We start from the raw sequence: 25,659 nt of genomic DNA, 5'->3' as shown, positions 1-25,659 counted from the left end.
TTTGTAGTTAAAACATTTTTTTTTTTTGGTCAAAAGTTCAAAACAATTTGTAGTTAAAACAATTTAAATCAGAAAAAAATTGATTGAAATTTGAAACCCTCGTTAAACCCTATCGCCGCAAAACTTCGCCGCCGGGCACTTCCACCTCCGAAAAAGGCCATGAACTACCGCTTCCAGAACCTACTCGGCGCACCCTACAGAGGCGGAAACGCCGTCATAACCCAAAACACCCAGCTCATCTCCCCCGTCGGCAACCGCGTCTCCGTCACCGACCTCACCAAGCACCACACCGTCACTCTCCCCCTCAACACCTCTTCCAACATCTGCCGCCTCGCCGCCTCTCCCGACGGCACTTTCCTGATCGCCGTCGACGAGAACAACAGGTGCCTCTTCGTCAACGTCCCTCGGCGCGTGGTGCTCCACAGGATGAGGTTCGACGGCAAAGTCGGCGCCTTGAAGTTCAGCCCCGACGGGAAGCTCTTCGCCGTCGGGGTAGGGAAGCTGGTGGAGATATGGGAGTCGCCTGGCTTCAGCCGAGCTGCTTTCGCCTTTAGGAAGGTGAGGACTTTCGCTAATTCTGATGATAAAGTCGTCACCTTGGAGTGGAGCTTGGACTCTGAGTACTTGCTTGTCGGCGCGAAGGACTTGGCGGCTAGGTTGTTTTGCGTTAGGAAGCTGAAGGGTGTGTTGAATAAGCCTTATTTGTTTCTCGGGCATAGAGACTCTGTTGTGGGTTGCTTCTTTGGTGTTGATAAAGTGACTAATGAGGTCAACAGGGCTTTCACCGTTGCAAGGGATGGTTACATGTTTAGTTGGGGTTATGAATCAGAAGGGGGCCGCTCTGAGCCGATGTCTCCTGATACTCCTGAGAGGGCAGATGAGGTTATGTCTCCTGATATTAAGAAACGAAAAGAGTATGACGGTAGAGGTATTGATTCAGAGGATGAAGGGGAGGAGTATATGCATAGAGGGAAATGGAGTTTGTTGAGGAAAGATGGGTTTAATCAGGGATCAGCGAAGGTGACAGCTTGTGACTATCACCAGGGGCTAGACATGGTTGTTGTGGGGTTCTCGAACGGTGTTTTCGGGCTTTATCAGATGCCTGATTTTATCTGTATTCACCTGCTGTCTATTTCTAGGGAGAAGCTGACGACAGCTGTCTTTAACGGGCGTGGTAACTGGCTGACTTTTGGTTGCGCTAAGCTTGGGCAGCTGTTGGTCTGGGAGTGGCGATCTGAAAGCTATATACTGAAGCAGCAAGGACATTATTTTGATGTGAACTGCGTCACTTACTCATCTGATTCGCAGTTCTTGGCAACTGGTGCTGATGATAACAAAGTCAAGGTATTTAAAAAATCTCAAAGACTATACCACGCTTCTCATCTGCTTCTTACGTTAACCAGATTTTTTTAATGTTGCATTTTACAGGTGTGGAACGTTTCATCAGGAGCATGTTTCATCACCTTCACAGAGCACACCAATGCAGTTACTGCTCTTCATTTTATGGCTGACAACCACTCCCTCTTAAGCGCATCTCTGGACGGCACTGTTCGTGCGTGGGATTTTCGAAGATACAAGAACTACAAAACATATACAACCCCTACACCTCGGCAGTTTGTTTCCTTAACAGCTGACCCGAGTGGTGACGTCGTCTGTGCTGGGACTCTAGACTCATTTGAGGTAATTCAACTTAGGCCTTTGCTGCTTCCAGTCACATGCTCATAAATATTGAATCACTTTTTTACTTGCCTATGTGCAGATTTTTGTATGGTCCAAGAAGACAGGGCAAATAAAGGATATTCTGAATGGGCATGAGGCTCCAGTTCATGGGTTAATGTTTTCTCCCTTAACGGTAAATAAAGGATATTATGTTATGGTCCAAATATAATTTTGTTTCTTGGCTCAAAACATTGATGTGAAAAAAACTGAGAACTATATCCATATTTCAATCTCTGCAGCAAATTTTAGCTTCATCTTCATGGGACCAGACGGTTCGGTTGTGGGATGTGTTTGCTAGCAAAGGAACAGTGGAAACGTTTCAACACAACCACGATGTTCTGACAGTCACCTTCCGTCCTGATGGCAAACAGTTAGCCTCGTGTACGCTAGATGGGCAAATCCATTTCTGGGACACTGTTGACGGTGTGTTGATGTACACCATAGAGGGGAGGAGAGATATTGCTGGAGGTCGCAACATGACTGACCGTCAGTCCGCTGCTAATTCAAGCTCTGGAAAGTGCTTTACAACACTGTGCTATTCCGCTGATGGAAGCTATATTCTAGCTGCGGGAAATAGCAGATATATTTGCATGTATGACATCTCTGATCAGGTTAGCTAATCAGTACTTCTTTGCCTATGCATGAAGCTAGTGCTTTGCTTATGAATGAAGTCATAAGGTCTGCAATATTACTTTTTCAGGTTCTGTTGCGTCGTTTCCAAATATCACATAATCTCTCGTTAGATGGGGTTCTTGACTTCCTCAGCTCCAAGAAGATGACAGAAGCAGGACCAATGGATCTGATTGATGACGACAACAGCGATGAAGAAGATGGCATTGATATACAGTCTCGTGGGAATTTGGGTTATGATCTGCCTGGTTCCAAGCCTAACCGGGGAAGACCCATTATCCGGACAAAAGGCCTCAGCATAGCCCCAACTGGGAGGAGCTTTGCAGCTGCAACAACGGAAGGAGTTCTCATATTTTCTATCGACGAGTCCTTCATCTTTGATCCCACCGATCTTGACATAGACGTGACACCAGAGGTGAGGTTTCTTGCATCTCTATAATTCTGATGATATGTTTTCAAAAGCTAAATTAATGTGTTGTTTTGTGTAGGCGGTTGAGGATGCCATAAAGGAGGATGAAGTGAGCAGAGCGCTTGCACTTAGCATGCGTTTGAACGAAGACAGCCTCATAAAGAAATGCATCTTTGCTGTATCTCCTGCAGACATAAAAGCTGTTGCCATGTCTGTCCCCCAGAAATACTTAGAAAGGCTTATGGAAGCTCTGGTGGATCTGCTTGAGAACTGCCCTCATCTTGAGTTCTTACTTCACTGGTGTCAGGTATGCTCATTTTGTTCCATGACTGATCTCTAGTCTCTACCCAAACTGCTCTTAGCTGATCAGACTCTTTTTGTGTGTTCAGGAAATCTGCAAGGTACACGGAAGCTACATTCAGCGAAACTACAGAAACCTACTTCCTGCATTGAAGTCGCTGCAGAAGGCGATCACCAGAGCTCACCAGGATCTTGCAGATATGTGTTCTTCCAACGAGTATACGCTTCGTTACCTGTGTTCTGTTCCTAACAATCACTGAGTATGTTCTCCTCGGAAATTTTCATCTTTCCTTTTCGGGGAAACACTTTTAAGATAAGTTTTGAATGCTCAATACAAAATGCAACCTTAACAAAAGTTTGAAAAAATGATTTTAGACACAATCTTTTGATTGAATATGCTAAGATGAGCTTGCAGCAAATCTAATATGCTAAAATACAAACAATATAAAGATGATTGTGCCTAGAGGCTGAGCTGAGATGTCTCTATAAAAACCTAAAGACTTTTGAGTGTACAATATAATATTCAAAACTTTGATCGAATTCATTATACACTCGGCACTTGGAGTCTTCACGGATACCATCTGGGGTACATGGTCCCATGGGGGTAATCGACAGCACTTGCTTGTCTCCTTGTACCATTAAAAGGATTGATGAAAGCATCAAAGGTGAGATGGCTCAAGGGATTTTGGTTGTAGTGTGGAGGAAACTGATAGAGAGGGCGATCCAACAATGGTGGTGTCTCTTCTACTTCCCATCTACGAAGAGCGTTGAGCGTATCAATGTACTCCGCTTCTCTATCTCTCCGCAACTGCTCCAAACGGCTCAACATTGGCGAAATAAAACCAGGGTGCTCAGCTTTCAAATGAGTCTTGAGCTGAGAATAGGTCCCAGAGAAATGGCACCCGTCCACAGAACAGCACCTAGGTCTCGCGTTCATGAACCTCCGTGCGGGAGTGGACTTCATCGTCCCGTGAACCTCTCCTCTGCAGTAAGGACACTTGAGAGTCTTGCTTCTGTTGTTCTTGTTGTTGTTGCTGTACTGCTTGAAGCAGTTGGAGTGACGGGAGCTGGTGTCGCACATGTAAGCACGACAACCTTTGGAGGAAGAAGAGCATTGCAAGAGGACGGCATTGTGTGGCGGCTCCAAGCAGATGGCACACCTCACATCTTCCCATTCACTCACACTACTCTCTGGCACAAGAGGTGGTGACGACTCTGCTTCTTTTTGTTTCTTGCTCCGACATGAGCGAAGCGGGTAAGGAGATGCCCTCTTCCTGGTGCTTGAAACCGGTAAAACCTGTCTTTCCTTGAGCATCTCACAGTCTGAAAACAACACAAAAAGAGTTAAAACTCAAATCTATTATAGAGAAGGCATAGAAACATGAATCAGTTCCCCTACTGTGAACGTTACATTATCTACAAATAATGAACAAAAGCAGCAGGTAAGATGATGTTTTTTTTTTCAAATCAAAACTAGAAAGATGATATTCAATTAAATGTTGAAAGCTATTTATTTCATCACAAACAGTTGTAAGAGTTGAGGATCCTCTAAATCAACACATTAACATTCGATTCTGTTGCAGATTTCTAAGCATGAAACAGATCAATTCGACTACAATTCAACGGTTGGATGAAATCTTCACCAAAACAACAAAGCAAACGAGAAATGGATGGCCAGAATTTTTTGATCACATCCGCAGACCGCTAAACCACTCGGATCGAGAGATTCATCGCCCACAGAAACAAAAGATATAATAAAGAAATTATTACCTGGTCGGAGAAATGAAAAGAAGCTTTGAGAGAGAAAAGTATTATCGTAATGAGTTACGTAATGAAACGGTGAAGATGAGGAGAGAAACAATTAAAAAGATTATGGATGCGCGTGCGTGAATGTGAGATTGCCTGTGAGTTCAGGTTTTTTATAGGCGTCGTAGATACGTTTTTTCAGACATGACGAAAGTGCCCTGCTGTTCTGTAAGTCCACCTTCTTCTTCTACTTTCCTTTGCCCATTAAAACCCACATTTGTCTTTTTGACTTATTTTCCGTTACTTTTCCCTTTTAAACGGCTTCTCAAAGTTTTCGTGCTTTTTTTGTTTTTGCCACATTCAGTACGTGTCGCACGTAAAACACAAGCTACTATGCTAAGTATTTTTCATTCAAATCTGTTAGAATGTTTTATTTAGATTCATCATATTTGTTTCCATATATTTATTTTTGACAATGATTTGTTTCCATATATATTATATAAAAACAAACATAATATCTAAAGTCATGTGGTTATCTACTCTCATATCAATTCTACAGCTGTTGGGATCTCTATAGATGTTGATAATCAATTATCTCATTCTAACCAACTTTCATATATCATCTTTCTTATTTAGTTGGGTGAATGAAGGAAGATATATAATCAAATTAGCTAACATATATATATATACACAGTCTTTTTCTTCTTGTGAGGTATAATGTATATACATATTATCTATGACATCTGTAAGGTGTACAAGATTATCTTACATTCATGCAAAATACATGTCCAGTATAAACGTACATACCATAATCCTTGTATACAGGTGTAAGGAATTAGTCTGATCATTGAGCAAATGTAACCATACCATTTTTCTTATAAAATTTAAACCCAAAAAAAAAAAATTATCGGGAACAGATTACATCATAAACTCAGCCCAACTATCGAGTCATGTCGGCCCAATATAGAAAAAGGCCATACAACCCACCCAATCTAGTCAAACCCGACCCGACCCGTAGCTTTTAACTGTGAAGTAGTGAAGACTTGAACCCTAAACCCGCGTCGTCTCTCTCCTTCTCTTTCTGCTTCTCTCTTCTCTCTTCTCTCTTCCATCGCCGACGATGGCTAAAGAAAAACTGAAGCCTCTTCTCACCTCTGATGGAGGTTTGCTTTACTCAATTCTAACGCTGCGCAGCTCCTTCACATGCTTAAACACCTTACTCTCGTTTTGTTCTGTGTTAATTCAACAGGTGAAATCGCAGAGACTCCTCCCCGAGAGAAGAAGCATAAGAAGAAGAACAACAAGAAGCGATCTGAACCTGATCCAGACTTACCTTCAACGCGTGATTCCGGTAAGAGATAATTAAAAAGTTTACAGCTTTAGCTCTGTACTTGTCAAGCTAGGTGGTTTATAAAGGCTCCATTTTTAAAGTTAGGGTTCTTAATCTGATGTAGGTGTTGTTGATGAAGATAGAGACGGAGTGTTAGTAGACGACGAGCCAACGATGGGTGATAAGTTCGAGAGTCTTAACTTACTAGGCGGAGAGAAAGTTATCAGTGATGATAATAAGCCTCCTACTGCAGCTTCCGTTAATGTTCTTCTGAGACAAGCATTGCATGCTGATGATCGGTCGCTTCTACTTGATTGCTTGTACAACCGAGATGAACAGGTTCCTCTGTCTGTTTTTTACTTCGCTCTTTGGTTTCTTCTTAATGCTTACAGTTTATGTATGTATGTATGCTTTTGTATAGGTGATTGCTAATTCGGTTGCTAAGTTGAATTCAGCAGAAGTACTCAACCTTTTGAATTCTCTTTTACCAATATTACAATCAAGGTGAGAGTTTGAAGATATTATATGTTTTGTGTTTGTTGACTCTGATCTCAAGTGTTGACTTTTTTTTAAAAATACTTTCTTGGTTTGCCAGGGGTGCAGTGTTAGCTTGTGCGATTCCTTGGATAAAGTGTCTGTTACTTACTCATTCCAGTGGGATTATGTCCCAGGAGTCATCGTTGCTTGCGTTAAACTCCATGTACCAGGTTAGGAACTACATTAGTTTATTTGTATGACTATGCTCAGTGCTCACCATAGCGGAGTGGTTGATATGGTATTTGATTGTTTGTGGTTGTGGATGCAGCTCATTGAATCACGGATATCAACTCTTCACACTGCTGTACAAGTTTCAAGCGAATTGGACTTGGTATGTATTGTCTTCCCCTGAAACGAGGGAATGATCTGATTTCAGTATGTAGCCTAGGGGTAGCATTAGGAGGTTTTGGTGTTTGTTTGAATAACGCATAGGGAGTCCTGATGTCGCTTTTTATGGATAACGCTGACATTTGGACAGTAGAGTATGTTACTAATTCGTTGTTGGTTGTTATTATGGCAGATTGTGGACGACTTGGATGAAGAAGAAGAAGATGAAGGTCCTGTGATCTATGAGGACAAGGACAGTGATGAAGAAGAAGAAGGAGAAGGAGCAGAGGAAGCAATGGAGACAGATGAAGAGGCAGACGAATCAGAGGATGAAGAAGCTGCTGATGGTGTCAATAGTTTTGAAGATTTTGACGACATGAGCGATTGAGAAGACTTCCTTTAAACGGAAAGAGTTTTGATTTGTGTGAGGTACAAGTCTCGGCACGAATTTTGTAATACGCAATGGTTGAATCAGTTCTTCGACTTTGTCCTGTGAGAGAGTTTATTTTTCTTAAAAAAGGTTTGACGGCAATATGAAAAGTTAAGCATGGTATAGAATTTACATTTTCCAATAAGCTTTAATTAAATAAATCCATTTCCAATCATTTACAACTTTGATAAAGTAATAAACTCATATTGATGAAGTTTGCTTTGGTCCATTGAGAGAGCATGGTGAGTCACATGCTGAATAGAGTGACTTCTGCTCTGGAGTGACAAAAGAGCATTGGACACAATAAGGTGCTCCTAGATGGCTGGCGATTTATATATCCTTGCCACACGTCCACCACTTCACTCCAGAATGACACGCTTCTGCCAGATGTAGCTTTGGGAGATAGGGAACTTTTGCCACGATGCTGCCAGCCCATCCATGATTTGCGTAGTCACCGTCAAGCATGGTATAGAAAACGTACGATGGATCATAAAATGAGAAAAGCCTTGAAAAATAGAGCACAGCTGATTATAGAAGAAAATATATTGTCTATTTGGCGAGCGGACAAAAGGAGGAGTTCAGTCAGTGGCGGACCCAGCCCATTTGTTTAGGAGTGTCAGAAGTTTAAGCTTCAGTCTAGCATAAAACATTTTTTATAAAAATTAGTAAAAAGATGGTCTATAATGGACTTGAACTCGGGAATGATGGGTCAATAGAGGGAGCTTTTAGCCAACGAGGCAACAATTTCTTCATGTCCAAAGACCAAACTTTGGAAGTTTTGTATTTAACCTGTGTCAGGTGACACCCCTTCCTAACACATGGGTCTGCCTCTGAGTTCAGTGTGAAGGCCGGCCAAAACGTGGGCCAAGCACAAGTCAGTGGTCTTTTAGTTCAGTTTCCCCCCCCATTACTTGTCACTTTTTATTTAATAGAAGTGGAAAAAATGAAAATTCTTATGTTTTTGATATCAGGTGAAGAGGGATGATTGCAAAGTAGACAACAACACCAACTCTTCTCAAACTTCAGGCTTTCTCCAGCAGGTTAACTAACACATAAACCCTATACATGTTGCTTTTATATTTTTGGTTAAGAATGGTGATTTTATCAGAAAGGGGAGAAGGTGAAGAGCATGGCACAGGGAGCATCAGATGCTGTTGATATTTGCCTAAGTGTTGAGAAGTCTCTAACCCAAGAAGAAGGTTTCAGAGTTACCATTAAGACTAAAAGAAAGCATGCAGAGCTCACGTGATGTTTTAACGGTTTAGAGAGACAGAGGAGTAATTAACCTCAGTCACTGCGAGTTGGCCTTTGTCTTCTTCCTCTGTACGGGAAAAGCAAAAGGAGAACAGAGGAGAGAGAGAGGAGCGTTGCACCGTCATAGCAATGCTATAAAGCCGACAAAGAGCTGAAACATTAAAGTTAAGAGAGGAAGTAGAGAAGCAGATAACGGCCGCAAGGCTAGCGTTTCGTTATATCTCTAAAGGTTATTTGTAACCAAGCTTTCTAGTGGATTTCCGAGCAAGCCTCGGCCTAGACGTAGCGACCTTACACTGAGGCGTGAACTGGGTGAAATTGTGTGTGTCTTTGCTTTACTTTCATAACGTAATACACACGAGTGAACAAACGAGAGAGGTGAGTGAAATCGCGAACTTACAGAGCATAAAACAGAGTAAAGAACCAAACTTTTACTCAACAGATGCAGTGAAGAACAAACTGGGGATGAACAATGCCAATGATTATAAGAACAAGAATCCTAACAACACAACCTGTCCAAGCATGCCTGGTCATCCTCCTTCCGATATTTAACTTTGTTTTCTTCACAAAACGCATCTTTTTTAATTCCACTAACCAATCTGTAATAAAAATAAAGGGATCCACACAATACATTCAACCCAACACATGTTCAAAACTTGGCTTTAGTCTTGGGAATTCAAAATAAAAAGAAGAAATATTGAGACTTTGGTTATAGTCTTGGGAATGATCTTTCTATCTCAAGCACCGCTTCTATTGATGGGATCACCTTGTGCTCCATCAGTGAAATGATTCCCTCAATAAAAGGAATTCTCAGAGACGTTTCAGTTTGTCAAAGATCTGCAACAGGGGATGATGATGATGATCTTCTGAAATGGACGGAAAATGCATAAACAGCTTAGGGTAGACATGAAAGCTGAGAAAAGCTCCAGTAGGGAAAAGGAGAGTTGTTTTGGTGAAGGAGAAACACGTAGAGTAGTAAGAACCGATCCAGTAGGGAAAATTTCTAAACTTCTTTTTTCGTCCCACATCGGTTTCTTGACTTAAAATTGTGTTGTTTAAATAAGTCCTTAAACCAAAGATGTACGTCGAGCTCAGTAACAAGTGCTTGTGACCCATGTGGGGACAATAAGTTGGTTGAACACTGGCCCGGTCCTCGGGTCGGATCTGTTGTGGCATTGTTCTGGGCTGCCCAGTCCAAGCCGAGAGTGGTCCGTGTGTGTTGAGCGAAAGCTCGACCCAGGCGGTCCCTAAAGTGGTGGGCAATGCGTGAGGCTGGTTTCACAGAGCAGCGATCACCTCCCTCTCTCGGCAGTGGACGGATTACGGCTCAACGCCACTCAGATCCACCATGGCCTGCTGGCTCGTACCCAGCTGAACAACCAATTTTTTGGTTTTTTCCACTATTAATTTTTACTTTTTACATTTCCTTCATCAACAGTCAAATACGGGAAATGCAATAACGATTCACAGACAAACCTACCACGTTACTGTAACGTGGTCCACGTATCCCTTATATATTATTTTATGAGCATTAGAAATAAGTAACCTTTAACTCATGTGTGATTTACAAATGTGCCATTTCCTAGGTGTCATCACCACAAGCTCTCTCACCATCTATTTTCAAAACCCCTTAGTTAACTAGACTAATTACAATAACTTGCCATTAGTCATTATATTGAAACTTAACTAATATACTCTAAACTTTTACTTATTGACTAACCAAATAAATCATGTCTACGATTTATGGTTTCAGTTATTATTTACCATATGCTATTACACGGTTTAATTATGATGCATTCCATTATTATTTACATGGTTTTCGCATTATTATTTACCAAACCAAAAATATGGTAAATACGATTGTTTGTTTCGGTCTTACCAGAGACCAAAAATACTCTGGAACATATTCTATTATACAGTTTTTAGCTTTCATGATTAAACCGTACGTGGTTAAATACTATTTTGATTATTAAATGACTTTTTATGAAGTTTACAATGTTTTTCACTATACGACCAATACAACCGTTAAAAACATAGTTTAAAATCATTACACTTAAGTAGAATATTTCAAAAGCATAGTTTAAAATTATTATAATTGAGTAGAATATTTTGTTATCATCAAACGATCCAGAATCATTATTTTCATGTGATATTAAGCGATTATGTATTTTGTATGATTCGATGCTCTAATATACTAAGTCATTCATATTTGAGGCTCTGAATCATATGGTTTCCCTAAGTATATAAAATACAATTTCGGACCAATGATGATGACATGTTGTAACTTAAAACCATAATATAAAATCGTAATAAAACTGGATGGTTTGATTTGATGAAATCAAACCATCCATTTATGTAATCATCAAAATCATTGTAAGTTATGTTTTAATGCTGATTTTAAATTAGTCAAGTTTGATGCAAGTTATTTTTAAAAGAATCTGATTACTGAAAAAATTAAAACGTACGTTTACGGTCATTTATTCAGCCTGATGTATTTTCGTAAAGTTAGAACTATGAATTCTCAATCACAGAGTTCTTTACTGTAAAACCCACATGATTTTGAAAAATCTTCCTATGTTAATTATATCATTAATAGCTTAATTATGCCTTTGATTCGTTTATAATAAATAAAAGATCTTCAATCCTTTGTCAATCACGTAGGAATATTTCTGGTTTGGAATTGTATTCTCCTCTATTTATCATATTTTAGGAATGTAAAACCCGTTATGACTACATATTGATTGTATTTCAAATTTTAAAAATAATTTTGACATAGTATTATTATTTCATATGCACCGTCGAATCATACAAATATAGAAAATACTTGTGATTGACACTGATTGACCATTTATCTTTTGAGAATCCAATCATGCGAGAAATTAGTTATTTTAGTATTTAATGTGATTGTATATTAGATTAAATGTGAAATGCTATCATATAAGGAATAACTTTTAATGTTAAACTTTATTATCATGCTTTAGTCAAACTTTCCTTCTTTTTATTTTTATATATTCTCAAAAATAAAAAGATGTAAAATATAAATGACATAGTGATGTAAAATATAAATACATTTTATTTATTTTTGAGAATAATAACTAATTTTATATAAATTTTGATTACTCATATAAATTCACTCCCATGATCTATACTTCAAGTACACACAACCAATAACACAAGTTTTTTTTTTAAAAGCGAAGCTTATCTTATATAGATATACACAATCTCCTCCAATCATTCATTATAAAATATATAGTACTAGGTGTTTTCCTGCACCATGTGCAGTAAATTTTTTTAAAAATATTTTCTAACAGATAAATATAAATTATATTTATTTTTTATTAATATTATAAATTTTCTTTTTCTTATTAATATTTTAATTTAAATTGATTTAACTGAATATTAAAATTAACATAAAAACAATTTTGTTTATTTTGAAATATATTTAAGAATGTGCATGTATATATTTAAAATTATAATCTTAGGTAGATTTTTCAATCTATTTATTTTAATTAAATATGTAAAATTGCATAATTGTCAAAAATTAAAATTAAACAATATTTATAAAATCTGTAGATATATATATATATCTAGATTTTGATCTGCGCTTAGAAAGCGCAGGATTATTTTTGTTGACATATTTATATATTTACTAAATTCAACTAAAAAATCATAATCATATATTACAGGATTATTTTAGTAGATTTGTTTTTATCTTGTATTTATCCGCATGGCGCTAAGAAACTAATGATTTTACGATTTAATTTGATTTTATGATTTAATTTTTATAATTTTCTAAAAATATGTATATATTTTTGAAATATTTTTAATTTAAATGATATTTCAAAATCTGAAATACCATAATTGAATATATTTATTTTAATGATGATTTATGAGTTATTACCATATTTTTAAAAAGTCCAAAAATATAAATCGACAATAAATGTAATACATGAGTTATTACCATATTTAAAAAGTTTACCAAAAATATAAATTAACATTAAATATAATTTTCCATGTCATATTAATCTATAAGACATGTCATCAATTTTAGTAGCCATGTCATATTATTTTTGTGAAAATGATTGTAAAAGACATGTGGCAAAATCACTTCTCAAATATAGTCTAGGGGATGAAAATTTCATAATTTTCAAAAATTAAAATAAAAAAATATTTATAAAATCTGTAGATATATAAGAAACTAATGATTTTATGGTTTAATTTGATTTTATGATTTAATTTTTGTAATTTTCTAAAAATATGTATATATTTTGAAATATTTTTAATTTAAATGATATTTTGAAATTTGAAATGCCATAATTGAATATATTTATTTTAATGATGATTTATGAGTTATTATCATATTTTTAAAAAGTCCAAAAATATAAATCGAAAATAAATGTAATATATGAGTTATTACCATATTTTAAAAAGTTTACCAAAAATATAAATTAACATTAAGTATAATTATCCATGTCATATTAATCTATAAGACATGTCATCAATTTTATTAGTCATGTCATATTATTTTTGTGAGAATGATTGTAGAGAAGACATGTGGCAAAAATTGTCTATGTCATATTAATCTATAAGACATGTCATCAATTTTAGTAGCCATGTCATATTATTTTTGTGAGAATGATTGTAGAGAAGACATGTGGCAAAATCACTTCTCAAATATAGTCTAGGGGATTGAGACTATGACTTTTACATTTTCAATACATATATATTAAAATTTATAAATTTTTTAGTTCATTCATCCTGCGCATGGCGCAGGTTATCACCTAGTGTTAGTTAAGCTGTGATCTTCTTAACCTTTGTTATGTTATTATTTTCTTGGTTAAAACTTAAAATAAAGCGGGAGGGGCTACCGGAGCGACGAAAGTTAAAGCGTGCGAGTTAAGGAAGCTAATCTCCGCTTAAACCGTAATTCTTGCCGTGTAAACAATTTTATGAAAAATGGTCAAATCCCAATTTTATTTATCTTTTTGGAATTTTGCTTCCTTGTTTCTCATTATTAACAAAGTCAAATTCAATAGTTAGGCAACATCTCTTGCATTTCGTCCAAGCAGAATATTTAGATTTTAATGATGTTTTTCAATAGTTAAAACATGATTATAATGCATGCCAATGTATGTACTATTTACTTATAAAATAACTCTCATACGTTTTGTATTTACCTCTCTGATTTCTGTGTTCAGTGTAAGAGATGAGATATCGCTCAAAAATAAGCTGAAGTTGTAAAATTAAAATCACTAATTTCTGCTTTGGTCAACATCATTGCATAAAGTATATGCGGTGGCTTGTGGATGGTTCTTCTGCTTCTGAGTCGCGTATATAAACTGGAGACTCAAGATTCCATTTTTATTCCTTCAACATTCAAACATGGTTACCATAGAGAGGAAAAGTCAATCGTTTCCTTCTCATCTCTCATAAGAAAATATATATATATATATATTTTTTTTTTGAATAAATGTTAAATTTTATTCAAGCCAAAACGTTTTTTACATCAAGTGCACCTGTGGTTTTGAGTATTTACATTTAAATTTTATTTCCTTCTCTCATAAGAAAATATATGATCAACACTCCCTATAAATACATAGGTTTGCGAGCATCCTAAGAAAAAAACCAAACCCGGAAACAAAAACAATCTTACATAAACGCAATGAAGAACAACAAAAAGAGCAATATAAAGATGAGTTCAGGCTGTTCAGCACAAGAAAGTGGTAGTAGTACTACAAACATCGTTATTACAGAGACGAGGAATAAGAAGGTAGAGAGGAATGCATCAATGGACGTGGACCAGTGCGCGGAAGCTTTCATCACAAATTTCAGAAAGCAGCTTCTTCTCCAGCGTCTGGAATCCATTGAAAACATGCTCTCCAAGGGACTTTAAGACTAGTTTGTTAATAAACACTTGTATGTGTGTATGTATTACTCCTCATGTATTATTTCCTTCTGTTATATGCGCTGACTAGCTACTACGGTCTAGAATGCATTAACCAAGAGAGAATAACAGCCAGTTTTATATGGTTTTGACTTCAAATTAGTTGGTAATGAATAAATTCATGTATGTTATTTATATACTAGTCTGTTGTGAATTCGGGTACTATATACCGAGGGTAGCTATGTTTCATCCTAAATTTCATGATAAATATAACATTCCATGATTTGTTCAAAAAAAAAAAAAAAAAATAACATTCCATGAAAAATCTTTTTTTTTTGTGCAACGGCTTAAATTTAAATAGAAAGCAAAAGAGTCTGGGTCCTGAACGGGCTAGCCCATCACTGGGTTACAACAGAAGCAGAAAAACGAAAAGCCCTAAGGGCCTGTTTAGCGATGAAATCCGCGTCTCTGTTCTGAGAACGAGAGATGTGGGAGAAACGAGAACATGCAAAGGCAGAAGAGATTTGGTTGATATCTTTGAGGATACCAAAGATCTCCTTGATCTGGGAGTTGCTTGAGATAGCTCTGATGAGCGTTGAGCAGTCGGAGAGAAAGAGAATCTCTGAGATTCCTTTCGATGCTGCGGTCTGGAGTCCTAGGCGAAGAGCTAGTGCTTCTGCCACTAGGGGTGAGGCGACGCTATCGATTGTCTGTGATCCTGACTCCTGGATGTTAGAGGCCGTATCCTTAATCAGCCACGCTAGTCCAGCTCTCCTGGTGGATGAATCCCAAGCGGCATCAATGTTACAAGTGATCGTCGATGGCGGGGGTTGCTGTGGGCGTCGGTGGCTTCGATGTTCTTGATCTGGTGCGAGGGGTTTCTCCTTAGTGTCCTGAGCGATATCCCATTCACGAGCTGCCACTAGCGCTTTTGTCGCGATTTCCATCGGTTGCGCCGTTTTATCTTCGAAGATGAGCCGGTTGCGAGCCGTCCAGATCATCCAACAGACCCAAGGGAGGATACTGTGTTTGATTCCTGTTGGCGGAAGGCATTTGAAGCTCCTGGCTAGTACCACTACTTGTTTGAAGTTTGTCTCCTCAGCTAGGTGAACTGGTGTTGATAGGGGGATTTGTCTCCAAACTTCTTTAGCGAAAGGGCAGAGGAAGAAAGTATGCATAGCTGTCTCTGTTTCTTTACAACGAGGGCATAGAGCATCAGCAGTTACTCCTCGACGTTGTAAGTTTTCTCCAAGAGGTAACGCATTTTGAATGATTGACCATAAGAAAACTCTGAGCTTAGGAGAGAACTTCCCTGACCAAACATCTTTTACCCATTTGAACTCCAGGTTCTGGTTTGGTTCGGCAGCATGGCCCAGAGGCATTGGCAGCAAAGAGGCTGCTTTGGAATTGTACCCCGACTTCGTTGAGTATACTCCCGACTGGAGTGGGTGCCACACATAAGAGTCTTCTGCTCCTGTGAGGCTTGGCTTCAGACACTGGATTTGCTGCGAGAAATCTGGTAAGATTTCCTCTATTCTCTTTTTATTCCATTGGAGATCAGAGGTTAGGAGATCTGAGACACGAAAATCCAAAGCCGATTCATGGACAGGGCCAAATGGTTTGCTGTTTGAGTCAAGACTAATCCATGAATCTTTCCACACTCTCGTTGTCTGACCGTTTCCTATAACTCTTCCTAGGTTCTCTTTGAGGAGGTCACAGCCGTAGAGAATGCAGTGATTCACTTGATTCACAAACATCAACAGAACATAATAAAACAATAAGAGAAATTATATTTTATTTAATATATGCTCTTTTAAATTCATTGATTCACGTCGGTCTCTTATTCATCTATCCTATTAAAAGTGAAGTACAAATAAAAAATAACCCTTACTTTTTCTAAATATTTACCACTGAATGCCACTACATTAATTAACCAAAAATCAATTAACACATTTAACCAAAATAGTCATATTATTCACTTACCAAAAAAAGAACATCATGTGTATTTTTTCCAAACCTCGAGATAATAAACCGGTTGATTTACACCAGTGTCTAAAATTATATAAACTTTCACAATAATAATAAATCTTGATGTAAATTACAAACCAAAGTTACGATGTATGTAGCTACAAACCTTCACAGTAATACTAAACCCGATTGTTTTGTATATGTATCTACCTGTATTAAATAAAAATGTATCTGCCATTATTCAAACTTTTACGATTGACGAGATACATTTAATATAAACTTTCTTTTTATAAAGGTTTTGAATATTTTTGTTGTAAACCGTAAAGGTTTTGAATATTGCTATTGATTTGATTTATAAAAAGAAACATATATTCCCTAACAGTTCCTAACATATTTTTAACTTATTCCTAAAATCTCTATATATCTAAAAAATGAAGATTTTATAATTATGATTCACAGATAATCTTCTATTTAAATTTATTAAAATGAAAGTACAATCTTTAAATGATATATATATATATATATATATATATATATATATTATTTGATTTCACCTGCAAAATATAAACTATACATGTTTTATTAAAACGTATAAAGTTATTTTGAATTATAAGAATACAACCAAAAATTCAAAATAAATATAGAAATGGAATTTATTGTCAATATTATAAAGCTTAGAGACATGTCTAATATTTTAAAAGGATAACGTATTAAGTTACATAAATATTTTATTTTGGATAGTAGTATATTATAAAAAAGTAATTAGTCTATGCTACTAAGAAAAATTGAAAGTTCATTATACTATCAGAAAATATCTATCTGAACCCGTCTAAAATATACGAAAAATGGATCAATTTAATTACTTAATTTTTTTTGTTTAAAATAATCATAAAACAACATTTAAACTTTATATACATATTTCAAAACAAGAAGATAATTTAATGTTGATTTATATAAAAAATTGAGAAATATACATATATTCAAAAATTAAATTTTACTAAAATATTTTCCACTAATCATTATTAAAAAATCATTTTCAATATATATATGGAAAAATACAATACAAAACCCAATTTAATATAACAACTTAAATTAGGGGTTTTATACTTTACATTAAGTTTTAAAATATAATATATGTGATTATTTATATGATGGTACGTATAAAATACTATTAAATTTATGATTACTTATACGACGGTACATATAAAATACTATTAAATTTACGATTAATTATATGATGACACATATATGATATATAATAGTGATTAAGGATGGATGTTCGGGTACCAATTCAGGTTTGATTCGGGTCTGTTTGGGTTTTGGGTTTCCGGGGTCAAAAATTTCAGTCCTATTCTAATATTTCTAAATTTTGGTTCGAATTCGATTTTGATCTTTGCAGGTTCAGTTGAGGTTCGGATAATCATTTAAATTATTTTTAAAATTTTTAAAATTCATTATATACTTTAATTTTCTCAAAATTTATAAATAAATAATATTTTACATATAATTCGAATAGCATATGTAAGAATACCTTAATTAACATATAAATTGGTTTGGTTTAAATATTTGGATAGAAAATCAATATTTTTTTCAAGTATTTTGGTGTTTTGAGTATACTTTAACTATTTTGGATTTTTTACTTTTTACTATTTGTGTATATTTTCAAGTATTAAAACCAAATTAAAAAATCATGTATATTATGGATGTTTTATATAAATTAATTCTATTTCAAATACATTTGGGTACTCAAAATATTTCGGTTCGGTTTTGGTTCTCTGAATACCAGAATTTTGAATAGTTCAGATATTTGATCAATTTTGGTTCGGGTTTGATACTATTTTTTCGGATCGGCTTCGGTTCGATTCTTCGGATTTGGATCTTTTGTCCAGCCCTAATATTGACATAGAAACAAATAGCAATATACTTTTGAAAAATACATCCGCGCAGGTGCGCGGGTTAAAATCTAGTTACATTTATAATCAAGTAGACAATACATATACACACAATGACAACAGAGACAGAGATCGTTACGGGTAGACCACTTGGTGGATCTGAGTTTGCGGTTGCACCATCTGATGGAGTTTGACTCTTGAGAAAGACCGAGCCATTCCTTCTACGAGAGGGACGATGGGGAGGCTGTCACAGTTGCAGATCTCGATCATGAAACCATCAGGGTCGTGGAAAAAGAGCTGGTCCACTTGGATCCCTACTTCTTCCACTTTAGACCTCACATACTCTATCTCCATTTCCTCAAGCTTCTTCTCCACTGCTCCCATACTCTCGCACTGCATTTCCACAATTAACAAGTTTCTTCTTTTTTTTTGATGAAATTTCAAATTTATTCATCCTTTAAGGGAACTGACATTTACAAAAGAATAATAAGTATAACTTTGACTTCTAAGCTACGCTAAACAAGTTTCTTCTTTACACTAAACCTTACAACAATCACCACATATATGCCAAAACAGAGTAACAACCATATGTATTGGAATAATATCTGATGTTAGTCTCATTCTCTCTCAACACACAATGTATGTTTCAATTCTCACAACCAAATGGTTTGTTGTCTAATCCACGGTAACAGTTCTACTTACGCAATTATAAGGAACATTTTTTTATTGATCTTAAGGGAGCATATATATTTAGAGCTTGTAAATTATGTTTTGGATTTAAAAGGCAAAAGTAAAAACAAAAAAGGGTAAAAAATTAACCTGGAAAGAGATATGATTATCTTTGGGGTTTATTTCAGTCTTCTTTGGAAGTTTCTCAGGTTCTAGGGCACGCAAGAGGTGTATTCCAATTCCATGTCCAAATAACCTAAAAACATTTTTAAAACTCATTAAATAGTGTTTTTTTGTAAACTCTTTCAAAATTCAGATATAACTAAGAGAGGGTACCAAGCGCCTTCAAAATTTAAAGATTCAGGTCTTCGAATAGGGGAGAACCCTAAGACCTTCTGGTAAAAGTTCATAGATTCTTCGATGGATCGGCACAAGAGAGACACATGGTTCAGTGACGTGAGATGGAGAGGGTTTCCTGCGTTCTCCTTCATCTTCCCGAGATAACTCCTAAGAAACAAAATGCAACGCTGCCTCCGATCAACAAGAAAACAATCCAAATACAACGGTGATGCACATACACGTGTATATATATATATATATATATATGTAAGTATAGACGTGTAGAAGGAAGTTAATTGGATAACTGCGAAACTTATCTGATAATCAACCACTTGACCAAGCTGGTGTATTTGTAGAAGGAGTCTACGCAAATGGTATATGTATTCTTACGAAATTTAATCTCCATAAATTAGGCCTATAACTGCATAATTTATTAACTGTTTTAGCCTTTACAGGATTTGGATATTAGAAACTAATCACCATGATTAACAATAGTACGTAGTATAAATGAATAAAAAATGTATGATGTTGAAAAGGAAATCAATGCAATTCGTGATCGAAATGAGGATGGTATAGTTATATACTACGTAATGAAATTAATAGAAAGTAATCAATAATGTGATGAACAACAACTAGCTCTACTATACACTAATACACAATAACTACTAGGACATATATATATAAACAATTGAAAAGTTTATGTGGTTTGTAAAAAAAGGAAAGGTGAAAATCTGTGAAATTGGGCAACCTCATTCGGAAAATGTTGTGATCTTGTTGCTGTCAGGATGAGTTCGACACGTAAAACAAAAAAAAAACATGTTATTATAAGATAGACATGATTCTGGACGCGTCCGCAATTACTAAACATAACTCTTTATCTTGTATTGTGTATAAAAGATTTTGGTCGTTTTGAGAACTTAAAATATTTTGGTCTTGCGCTGCCGAATCCAGCTCATTTTAGGCTGTCCCAATTAGCAAAAACTTTTGTTTGCGATATTTTGGGGTGTGTCAAAATGATTTGTTTAAAATATTTTAAAGGTTGACAAAAAATGTTTAAAATGTATTTGAAATAATAATAAGATGTTGATTTTTTGGTCGTCTAATAACTTATTGACCTTTTGTTTTTGAGCATTGTCAAAAAAGACAATTTGTTTTTTGAGCATGTTTTAAATAATTTTATTATTTTGATATTTCTTCTGATTCATTTTAATTATCTTATATTGATTTACAGAGTAAAAATTAAAATGAAAGATATGTGGAGTATGATCAATAAAAATCCTTGGTTTTAATTAATGCACCATCCTCACTCGGTTAGACAATGAACTTTTTTGTAATTTGTAGAGGCTAGAGTAGTCTATTTTTGTTTGTGTAAGCATCTTTTTCTCTTTGACAAAAGGCATCTTTTTCTACAGCTGGTGAATATATCGATTGCAGTTTATAACGCTACCATTATACTCAAGCTGAGTATTTGATTTATTCGATGGTCTAGTGATCATGAATCATACGTACTATATACCGAGTGTAGCTAGGTTTTATACCCCATAATAAAGATTAAATACTGGTCATGTGAACTTATCTAGGTTATGAAATAAATTAAATTAAGCATATGATTGCATTTATTAAATTAGAGTACTAGTTAGGCTAAAACAAACAGTAATCTTCATTCGAGATTATAGACACGGAAAAACACAAGATTCTACCGGGGTGGATTCCTGGGAAAGTTCATTATTATCTGAACTGTATCCATTATATATGTTATTGTCACGTCTCATATGCGTACAATAAATTTAGATAACACCACTACAAAAATCTGAATGCATGTGTTTTGTGGGGGTACATGCATACATTACAGACCTAATTTGACCAACTATTCAATTTCCCTGTATTATTATTAGGTTCATAAAACAAAGGAGGAAGATAAACTTAGTAATCATCGTCCATATATAGATTCAAATGCACTTTTAATTAGAAAGAGTACTGTCTGCTTCAATCAGGAGACAAATTCACCTCCATATTAGGAATTTGCTATGAATAATGTCCTCTTGCAATAAACTTATATATCATGTGCTATTTTTTTAATACGAATGATATTATATAGGACATAGATAATACAAACTTAAAAGGTTATTTCGGGACAGTAGTTATATACTATATTGGTCACAACATGAGGAAATATGGGAAACAAATATAAGCACGATATATAAAATATGAGGGTATAAACGATAATTATGGGTGTATATCGGCAATAAAATACGTATATTAGTATATATATATAAGCAAGTGATACTTAGTTTGTATTGAGAAGCTCCTCTATCATCTGCAAAGCAACCTTCTCTTCCTCGTCCATCAATCCCTCTTCTCCGCCGCCGCCAACGTCAGTGGCTGGACCAACAACTTCTTTTGAAACTGTACTAGTTGGCTCCTGAGAGGAGCCGGACGTACCGAGCTCCAGCGTCATGACCCAACCAGAATCAGATTTCGAACCGGCACGTTTCTGCCAGACGCCGATGTGAGAGCTGGCCGTGTCAAGACGGAGGCAGGTGAGAGAAGGGGAAGGAGACTTGCAGCATTTCCTCAGTTTGGCGCTGAGGATGGAAGAAAGTGATGAAGATGATGGGGAGGCTGAGATGTCGGTTTTTCTCTCGGACGTGTCTCCGGTGTTGTTGTTGTTGAGAGGGAAGTTGGTCTTGGCGTTGCGGCCGCTCATTAAAACGGCGGCCTCGTCGTAGGCTCTTGCTGCATCCTCCGCAGTCTCGAACGTCCCAAGCCATATCCTCCGTTTCCTTTCATGCATGTTATAGAATATAGTCCGTATAAGTCGTAAACTAACCAGCATTAAGTAGCCAAAAATATAGAAATGTTAAAATGGAGTACTTCATTTGTGAGCTAAAGAACGTAATGAGTAAAAATGATCATTCATGATATATATATTCGTGCGTGCGTGTGTGTTGGTTTGCTTAATTGAATGCATCAGCAAGAGGGAATAAATGAACAAAGCAGAGAAAAGGAAAGAAAGAAGAATGGTACAAGAGAGGATGACGAATCTCAGCGACCCAAGAACCCCAATGGCGTTGCCTGACACCTCTGAACTTCTTCGTTTGTACCATGCTTACTTACTCTGTTAGAGAGAAAATAAGAATGGTTGGTGATGAGTAACATATGTAAGATCGATGGATGTTTGGTTAATAGTTATGTATTTATATGAAGTTCGGCGATCCAGCGGTGAATCGCCGTTGATAGGGAAGCTCCGGCGTCCTCTTTTCTCCTTTCCACCATCCTCTCTCTTGTTCTCTCCATGGAGTCAGGGTCTGATCCTCCTCTGCCTTCGTCAAAAGAAGTCATTGAACATGTTGACGTCGATGAGACTGTCGTGAACTCTCAGTCCCTACTTTCATCGTCGGCTACGGCATCACCGGCTCAGACTGATCAGGTCTGTGGTGGCTCTGTGTCTATGGATTCGATGACTTCATTGTCGTCGGAGCTGTTGAACAGTGGAATGGCTCATGTACAGACCTTTAATCATTCTCTAGGCTCAGACATTGCTTCTCTTCATGCCTCTGTCCAACTCCCATCAGCTCAGTTACAGCAACCGGAAGCAACGACCAAGGTTGTCGAGAGCTCGGAAGTACAGACCCCATTGTCTGAAGCCATTGTTTCAGAAGGAATGGAACTTCTAATACCAAGACATCTCTCTCCAATTCAGCCACAGGAAGTCCGAGCTACTGATCCTATTGCTCCTCTACCATCGCAGGGTACTGCTGACCCTCCTCCGCCGCCTAATTCAAATATTGCTCCTCTTGGAGCATGGGCAAAACCTTTAGCTTGGGTTGAGAAATCATTGGCTCCGTTCGTTGCTCCCCAAGAATCAGTCAACTGGCCTGCTCTTACAAAGACGGTGGGGAAAAAGGCTCAGCGTCATGATTTTGTTGGAACTTCAACAGCTCCAAAAAATGCAACTCCACCACCTAGAGCAATCCCAACAGATAAAAAGCGCTTTCCCTGGACTGCACGTATGAACCCGCTGTCAAGGAATCTTCATCGTGTGACTATCCCGGAGTACATGGAAGATGGTACACCGAAGGTAACAATTCCAAACCATGTACTTCTTAATGGATTGCAAAATCAGAAAGAGTACGTGGTTGGTCAGTTCAGTAGATGTTTAGTACCATCTGGTGGGTTGGTTCATGCTGTTCTGAATAAGATTTGGGGAAGGAAATGCAACATCTTTGTCAAGAAGATAAGTGATTTCTCCTATATCTTTCACATACCGGACGAAAATACTCGAAATTGGGTTCTGGAACGTGGTCTGTGGCATGTGGATGACTGTTTGATGTTTGTAGCGGCCTGGAATTCTTCTGAATCACTATCTCTACCGGAAATCACCTCGATTCCACTGTGGGTTACTCTTAAAAACATCCCTGCACAGCTCTATTCAATATTTGCCTTAGAGTGGATTGTTTCAGGTCTAGGCGAACCAATGCTGTCCCACAAGCCATGGTTAGATCCTACAATGCTTGGAGAAGCAAAGATTTTAGTGGAAGTTGAGCTTGATAAGCCTTTCGCTCAAAAAATCGCAGCATGGGATAACCAAGAAAATTATGCTATGATTGACGTTGAATACTCTTGGCTTCCTTCCAAGTGTGAGAAATGTGGTCATCTTGGACACAAGGCAAAGAGATGTTTATCCATATCACAGCAAAAGGCTCCAGCAAAGGATCAAGGAGCGGTTGTTGTCAATGTTTCTGCATCTCCTCCAATCGTTGATGCTCCTTCTCTTAAAGAAATTCCTATCACTCATTCTATGGACGACCAGGTACCACCAACGAATGTGATCAATACCATCTCTAAGGAGGCTGTTGTCTCAGCTACAAACATTGTTATAAGCAAAGTGGGTTCTTCAGTAAAAAGTGTGGCTAATGAGGATGGCCTAGTTGGATCCTCTGTTCAAGATGCGTCTACTGAGGTGGAATTCACGCCTGACCCTTCTGCAACTATGTTTTCATCTTCTACACCTACTATTGACATGTTTTCTTCTCTGGCGACAGTCACAGTACTTGAGAACATGTGTAACTCACCTTCAATTATCTGTATCAATGACTCAATTGAGACTCTACATCTGGAGCCTCCCCAAAATTTATCATCCACCTCTGTCCCTAAGGAAGTTTCTACAGGCACAAGAGATGATAGTGGTAATGTTGAGCCCGACCTGGGTTCTAATAAATTTGCTTCTTTGATCAATGTGGATGACGAGGAAGATACACTGGAATCTGAAAATGAATTGGAATCGATGGATTACTTGACACCTTCGGGAAAAAGAATCCTTCGAGAAAGGCCGGTCAAACCGACAACAAAGGCTAGGGAGATGCAATCGCAACACTCAAGCCGGGGACGGGGAAACCGAGGGCGTGGAAATCGTGGGAGGCGTGGCTAGATTCCTTTTTGGATTTTAAACCTTTTACTCAATAGGAACACTTTCCTATTGTCTTATGGTTCATTTTACATGTTCCATTCACTTGTAATCAGTTTCTAAAAACTATGCATGACTCCTGTCATGGCAAAAATAAATAATATGGTAGTGTTTAAAAAAAAAAAAAAAAAAAAAAAAAAAGTTATGTATTTATATATACATAGGTTAAATTTTGGTGGATGAAAACGGTTGTACTTGTTCCTACTTTTATTACATTTGATGTACTCATCGACTCGGGCTCATCACTACTGTTCCATTAGAGAGAAAGAGTGTGAGAATTTAGTTGGAGTTATGGGTGTATAGTGATTGCTAATGTTAACGGGTGATTGTAATTAAGGGTAAAATTTTAAATGATTTAAATTTTCAAAGGTTGGATGGTGTATATAGTATATGTATATGTAGAAAAGGAACAAGTAGTACGAAAGTATCACATGGCCGTGTACATTGTTTTTAGCATACTTACCTACATCCTAATCAATCGTCCACATCATATAGCTTTCATTTGATTGATGCTTGCTTATATTTATATATAACTTCATACGTACGTATATTTAATAAATAAGCCTTTTTGTTCATCAATAATTGCAAAATATTATGATCAATTCAGACCCATCATCATTATAATGTTTCATTTATGAAAAAAATGAATCATGATTTTGGTTGTTAGCAAACATACTGTTACGTAGTATGTTGGCTAACAACCAAAATCGTCCAAAATCAACATCATTAAGCCGATCCTACTTACATTATATATATGG

The 25,659-nt window shown here is 36.7% G+C and overlaps 8 protein-coding genes and 1 long non-coding RNA gene across 9 annotated transcripts; 5 read left to right on the top strand and 4 right to left on the bottom strand.

Moving 5' to 3' along the window:
* Nucleotides 1-30: 30 nt before the first annotated feature.
* LOC108822976 (periodic tryptophan protein 2) lies at nt 31-3,430 on the top strand. Its single transcript, XM_018596192.2, has 7 exons — nt 31-1,344; nt 1,429-1,680; nt 1,760-1,852; nt 1,959-2,330; nt 2,420-2,764; nt 2,838-3,065; nt 3,148-3,430. The coding sequence occupies exons 1-7, from the start codon at nt 160-162 to the stop codon at nt 3,316-3,318; spliced, it is 2,646 nt and encodes an 881-aa protein (XP_018451694.2). The 5' UTR covers nt 31-159; the 3' UTR covers nt 3,319-3,430.
* Nucleotides 3,431-3,518: 88 nt separating this feature from the next.
* On the bottom strand, nt 3,519-5,051 carry LOC108822978 (uncharacterized). Its single transcript, XM_018596193.2, has 2 exons — nt 4,829-5,051; nt 3,519-4,381 (listed from the first exon to the last, which is right to left on the bottom strand). The coding sequence occupies exon 2, from the start codon at nt 4,371-4,373 to the stop codon at nt 3,627-3,629; it is 747 nt and encodes a 248-aa protein (XP_018451695.2). The 5' UTR covers nt 4,374-4,381; nt 4,829-5,051; the 3' UTR covers nt 3,519-3,626.
* Nucleotides 5,052-5,841: 790 nt separating this feature from the next.
* LOC108820736 (uncharacterized) lies at nt 5,842-7,603 on the top strand. Its single transcript, XM_018593743.2, has 7 exons — nt 5,842-5,967; nt 6,054-6,155; nt 6,259-6,473; nt 6,556-6,638; nt 6,730-6,841; nt 6,940-7,002; nt 7,192-7,603. The coding sequence occupies exons 1-7, from the start codon at nt 5,925-5,927 to the stop codon at nt 7,384-7,386; spliced, it is 813 nt and encodes a 270-aa protein (XP_018449245.2). The 5' UTR covers nt 5,842-5,924; the 3' UTR covers nt 7,387-7,603.
* Nucleotides 7,604-8,017: 414 nt separating this feature from the next.
* LOC130499186 (uncharacterized) lies at nt 8,018-8,989 on the top strand. The gene is made up of 3 exons (XR_008938052.1): nt 8,018-8,302; nt 8,400-8,468; nt 8,537-8,989. It is a non-coding gene; the product is annotated as an uncharacterized LOC130499186 (long non-coding RNA).
* A 5,331-nt stretch (nt 8,990-14,320) lies between these two features.
* LOC108835504 (uncharacterized) lies at nt 14,321-14,774 on the top strand. The gene has a single exon (XM_018608749.2). It carries the CDS (start codon nt 14,345-14,347, stop codon nt 14,573-14,575), a length of 231 nt encoding a protein of 76 aa, XP_018464251.1. The 5' UTR covers nt 14,321-14,344; the 3' UTR covers nt 14,576-14,774.
* Nucleotides 14,775-14,964: 190 nt separating this feature from the next.
* Nucleotides 14,965-16,323, bottom strand: LOC108835502 (uncharacterized). The gene has a single exon (XM_018608747.1). The coding sequence runs from the start codon at nt 16,321-16,323 to the stop codon at nt 14,965-14,967; it is 1,359 nt and encodes a 452-aa protein (XP_018464249.1).
* Nucleotides 16,324-18,507: 2,184 nt separating this feature from the next.
* LOC108821584 (glyoxylase I 4) lies at nt 18,508-20,065 on the bottom strand. The gene is made up of 3 exons (XM_018594588.2): nt 19,432-20,065; nt 19,246-19,351; nt 18,508-18,819 (listed from the first exon to the last, which is right to left on the bottom strand). The coding sequence occupies exons 1-3, from the start codon at nt 19,584-19,586 to the stop codon at nt 18,562-18,564; spliced, it is 519 nt and encodes a 172-aa protein (XP_018450090.2). The 5' UTR covers nt 19,587-20,065; the 3' UTR covers nt 18,508-18,561.
* A 1,505-nt stretch (nt 20,066-21,570) lies between these two features.
* Nucleotides 21,571-22,618, bottom strand: LOC108821492 (ethylene-responsive transcription factor WIN1-like). The gene is made up of 2 exons (XM_056991907.1): nt 22,462-22,618; nt 21,571-22,217 (listed from the first exon to the last, which is right to left on the bottom strand). Exons 1-2 carry the CDS (start codon nt 22,539-22,541, stop codon nt 21,722-21,724), a joined length of 576 nt encoding a protein of 191 aa, XP_056847887.1. The 5' UTR covers nt 22,542-22,618; the 3' UTR covers nt 21,571-21,721.
* Nucleotides 22,619-22,729: 111 nt separating this feature from the next.
* On the top strand, nt 22,730-24,865 carry LOC108859002 (uncharacterized). The gene has a single exon (XM_018632838.2). It carries the CDS (start codon nt 22,730-22,732, stop codon nt 24,863-24,865), a length of 2,136 nt encoding a protein of 711 aa, XP_018488340.2.
* Nucleotides 24,866-25,659: the final 794 nt, after the last annotated feature.

This window comes from Raphanus sativus, chromosome 8 (genome assembly GCF_000801105.2).
Source record: "Raphanus sativus cultivar WK10039 chromosome 8, ASM80110v3, whole genome shotgun sequence".
Lineage (NCBI taxonomy): Eukaryota > Viridiplantae > Streptophyta > Magnoliopsida > Brassicales > Brassicaceae > Raphanus > Raphanus sativus.
Note: the sequence above shows the minus strand (reverse complement) of the source record. Positions and strands in the feature narration are given on the sequence as shown.